The sequence below is a fragment of the Fukomys damarensis genome, unplaced genomic scaffold, assembly GCF_012274545.1.
Source record: "Fukomys damarensis isolate Sample0158 unplaced genomic scaffold, DMR_v1.0_HiC HiC_scaffold_17, whole genome shotgun sequence".
NCBI classification, from domain to species: Eukaryota; Metazoa; Chordata; class Mammalia; order Rodentia; family Bathyergidae; genus Fukomys; species Fukomys damarensis.
In genome coordinates this window covers 72,374,214-72,378,853 of record NW_022900929.1, presented here as the reverse complement: position 1 = coordinate 72,378,853, position 4,640 = coordinate 72,374,214, and the positions used below count along the sequence as shown (strand labels likewise).

Here is a 4,640-nt window from a genome sequence, read left to right as displayed (position 1 = left end):
TTTTAACATTTAGGTATTTGATCCATTTTGATCTTAGCTTAGTGCATGGTGATAGATGAGGTCTCCTGCATGTGGAGTTTGTTGTTTTGCTGATGGATTTGGAAGAGGAGTTAATCTTACCTGGGAACCTGTAAAAGTAGTTGAGAGAAAATTGTTGCTTTAAAACTGAGATGTTGGAAAACTCCTTTACCTTCAGTGTTTGCAAACAGCACACTACGAAGGACTAAAACAGTAAGAAGTCATTTTTCTTCTGACTAAAAATGTCACATGCACAAAGGTCAAACTATTAAAAAATACATGTAAGGTAGAAATAAGTGACTTTAATGTATTCTGTAATGAAAGAAGGGATCCAGTGTAACATTCTCAGTTAGAACCTGGAGATTTGGGTAATGGAATAAAAGTAGTTTAAGTCTTCAGTTTTTACTTTTCTACCCAGTAAATCTTTTTAAAAAATTGCTTAAAATTGGGCAATTTTTAATTTTTTATTTGCATTTTTTCCCTGGTGCATGATGGAACCCCCTCCACTATCCTTAGATTTACATATTCTCCAAACAAAAATGTGTTAGGCTCTTTTTTTTTTTCCCCCTTTCAGAACATGAGTGGCTCTCTGTTGAGTCAATTTTAAAGAATAGTAAAGTAGCCTGTAGCCTGTAACTCCAGCGCTCTGGGAGGCTGAATCAGGAAGATCATGAGTTCAAGCCCAGCTTGGGCATCTTAAGACAGGCATGGTGCTGCACACTAAGCCTGGCTATTCAGGAGGTTGAGGCAGGATTGTAGTAGGTTCAAGGCCAGGCTAGGCAATTTAGCAAGACCTCATTTCAGAAAAAAAGAAAAAAAGGAAGGAAGAAAAAGAAAAGTGAAAAAGAAAGAAAAGTAAACAGGTTTGCATTTTTCAGGTGGGTTGGCTAACAGCTCCAAATGAGTCTTTTCTTGGTCACTTACTACATGTCTGTTAGTTGACGTCAGATATTATTAAAACTATTTCACTTTGTTGTAAGTTCTTTTGATAATAATGCTTTGGTGTTAGTAGCTCAAAATAAGTTCTTAACTTTCCTATGACTTTTAAATCTTCCTTATATACAGCCCTTTGATTTCTTTTTTATCATTCTGCTTTTAAAAATACTTTAAAAGTTTTTACATAGAACACTGCCTCTCATCCCTATTTAAAAGTGTATGTCTATGAAGTTTGTTACATATATAGTTTATATGAACAACTGGACTTGTTCTTACTCTAAACCAAAATACTCTACAACAAAATCTGTAGTATTTGTTGTAGTATGTATGGACTTCAAGCAAATGAAAGCTTTTCCCAGTTTATGATTTATTTTTGACAGTTACTGCCCCATTATGAATCATTTAAGAGAATGAATATAATAGGACTTGTCCTAATTCATAGATCATAGATGTGTTTTAAAGAAATAACCTTAGAAGAAATAGAGAAGCCCAGATAAGGAGGCAGTATTTTCATCTTTTGCATTAAACTAATTGAAAATCAGTGTAAATTCCTTTGTATGAGATGTTTTACCAGTTTTAATATGGCCAGGGCTCTGTAATAATGCTCAGAGCCACTTGCTAGTGGTTCATCTCCATCAGGCTCAGCAAGGTGAATAGCTCTGATACTCTATTGTGGCTACTGCAAAAGTAGATTATTTTTAGTTTGAAGTGCATGGTAGGCATCATCTGCAGACACATACTTCAGCAGATCTGACCTGTCACATGTCTTGTGAGGTCAATTTAAAAGGTGGTTTTGTTAGCCTGAGTGTCTGGGCCATGAGAGACGCTTGATAGTGTTTTTGGGTGGTGGGTGGAGATCAGCCTGGGATACGAACCTAGTCAGAGAGATCTTTGAAACAGGTTATGCTGGACAGGTGTCCGTCCATTAACGGCGCACAGGCTCCTTTCCAGCTCTTCTGAATAAAGCACGTGAAGAAGTATTTTCATCATGGTTGCTGTCCTTCTAGTTGCTTGACAATAGAGTAACACTTGAGACTATAAAGTGGTGATACGTTCTTGTCTTTCTACCTGGTGTGAAATCGTCAGCATTTCTCAGCTTTCATTGACAGAATTGCCCCAGTGCATGTCAACAAATGAATCATTTTCATGCCCTTCATTCTGCAGAGCTGCTGTTTTCTGTCTTTTAATTCCCATCTGCACATCTCCTTCTCTCCATAGTAACCACTGTACAGTCTAGTCTCAGTCTTAGAGTGCTTTCTCACCCCGGCCCCCATTCCACGTAAGAGAGATTGCGCAATATTTTTCTTTTCAAGCCTGGCTTATCTCACCTAGCTCAATGTCCTCCAAGTCCCTACACATTATGGCAGATTTCATGGGCATGTGCGTGTTTGTGTGACATTTTCTTTATACGTTTGTAGACAGGCATTTCGAGATCTCACATACAACATGAGAACTATGGTTAATAATCGTATATTGTATTTGAAGTTTTTGCCAAAGGAGTAGACGATAGCTGCTCTTGCCATGGTGGTATGGGTATGAGGTGGGTAACTATGTGAGATGAGGGGTGTGTTAATTTGTCCCATTACTATATAATTTTACCATATATATCTTGTATTGTTGACCTCAAATACACAAAATAATATTTATTTCTAAAATAGTTTTTTTTCCTGGTTTCAAAACTCAAGAAAATTAAACACACGCAAAATTCTTGGCCAAATAAAGCATACTTTGAGCGTGTTCATTTGTGGATTTGTCTTTCCATCCCCTCTATTGATGTATAGTTGACCAATAAAATTGCATATATTCAAGGTATACAATATGATGTTTTGATATACGTGTTTTTTGGGAGATGACTGCTATAATAGAGGTAATTAACATATCTGTCCTAGTTACCCTTATGTGCTGTAAAAGACAAGTAAAATCTGTTCTTTTAGCAAATTTCAGGTGTACATCATATGATCTTGTATAGTCAGCACACTGTATATTAAGACTCCAGAACTTACTTACCTCCTAACATCTCCTCACTTTCTCCGCTCCCAGCCCCTGGCGGCCACTCTTCTGATCCGTGCTTCTGTAATTCTGACTTTTTCAGATTACATCTGTAAGGGAGATTGTGCAGTATGGTCTGTGTCTGACTTATGTCACTCAGCATAATGTCCTCCAGGTTCAACCAGGTTGTCACAGATGGCAGCATTTTCTTCTTTTCTAAGGTGGAATAATACTGCATTATGTGGTATGTGTATCACCTTTCTTCATCCCTTGATGGATGCTTAGGTTGCGTCCGTATCTTAGCAATGGTGAATAACGATGGACCGAACATGGGGGCAGATGTCTCTTTGCGCTAGTGATTTTACTTCCTGTGCATACATACGCAGAAGTTGGATTTCTGGATCCTATGACAGGTTTCTTTTGTTTTCTTTTGTTTTGTTCTAGGAAACTCCGTGCTGTTCCTCAAAGTGGCTGTACCAGACTATGTTCTTACTCACAGTGTAAAAGGCAGAATTCCCTTTTCTCTACTTCCTTACCAACTCTTGCTATTTTTGTTTGTTGAGCTGCCACCTCCTCCCCACCCCTGTACGCAGGATAGAACTCAGGACCTTGCACTTGCAACGCAGGTGCATTGCCACTGAGTTAAATCCCTGGCCCTTGTTTACTTTTTGATAATAGCCATCATATGGTGATGTTTCATTGTGGTTTTGATTAGGGAATTTCCCTGCTGATTAGTGATATTGAGCACCTTTGTCTGTCTTCCAGGTTTTTTTTTTTTTAGCTATTGAGTTCTATGAATGAATTATATATTTTGTATATTAAACTTTTATTCAGTAGATGATTTATAAATATTTTCTCACATTGTGTAGGTTGTCTTTTTTTTTGGTATTGGGGATCGAATTCTGGTCCTTGTGCTTGCAAGGCAGGTGGAAGAACCACTGAGCTTAATTCCCGGCCTTAGGTTATCTTTTTATTTTATTGTTTCCTTTGCTGTGCTTAAACATTTTAATTTAATGTAGTCCCACTTGTACATTTTGCTTTTGTTGCCTGTGCTTGGGTATCATATGCAAAAAAATTACTGCCAAGACTAATGACAGGGAGTTTTTTCCTGTGTTTTGAGGAGTTTTATGGTTTGCAGTCTTAGGTTTAAGTCTCTAATCTATTGTGAGTTGATTTTTTTGTGTACATATCCTGTGGATATTCAGTTTTTTCAACACCATATTAAAGAGACTCTTCTTTTCCCATTGTGTGTTCTTGAAACCATGATCAAAAATTAGTTAACCATATATGTCTAAGTTTATGTCTGTGTTCTTTATTGTGTTCTATTGGTCTATGTTTCTGTTTTAATATTGGTACCATGTTGGTTTATTATTATAGCTTTGTAATATAATATAAAATTAGAAAGTATATTGCTGCTTCCAGGTCTGTTCTTCAAGCTCAAGATTACTTTAGCTTGCCAGGGATTTAGCTTAGTGGTTCCACTGCCTGCCTTGCAAGCACAACATCCCAAGTTAGATCCCCAGCACCCCCCCAAAAAAAAATTACTTTAGCTATTTGGGGTCTTTTATGCTTCTATATGAACTTTAAATTTTTTTTTCTATAAGCTGAGAAATGTCACTGGAATTGATAGGGATTGTACTGTAGATTGCTTTACATACTATGGCTTTTTTTTTTTTTTTTTTTTTTTTTTTTTTTTT

At 36.9% G+C, this 4,640-nt stretch overlaps 1 protein-coding gene across 1 annotated transcript in view; it reads left to right on the top strand.

The window, feature by feature from the left end:
* Window positions 1-3,261: 3,261 nt before the first annotated feature.
* Window positions 3,262-4,640, top strand: part of Ero1a (endoplasmic reticulum oxidoreductase 1 alpha) — a 38,583-nt gene continuing 37,204 nt past the window's right edge. The window contains exons 1-2 of the mRNA XM_010632695.3: window positions 3,262-3,298; window positions 3,388-3,443. Of these exons, the coding sequence (XP_010630997.1) occupies window positions 3,262-3,298; window positions 3,388-3,443 (93 nt within the window). The remainder of the gene's footprint in view (window positions 3,299-3,387; window positions 3,444-4,640) is intronic.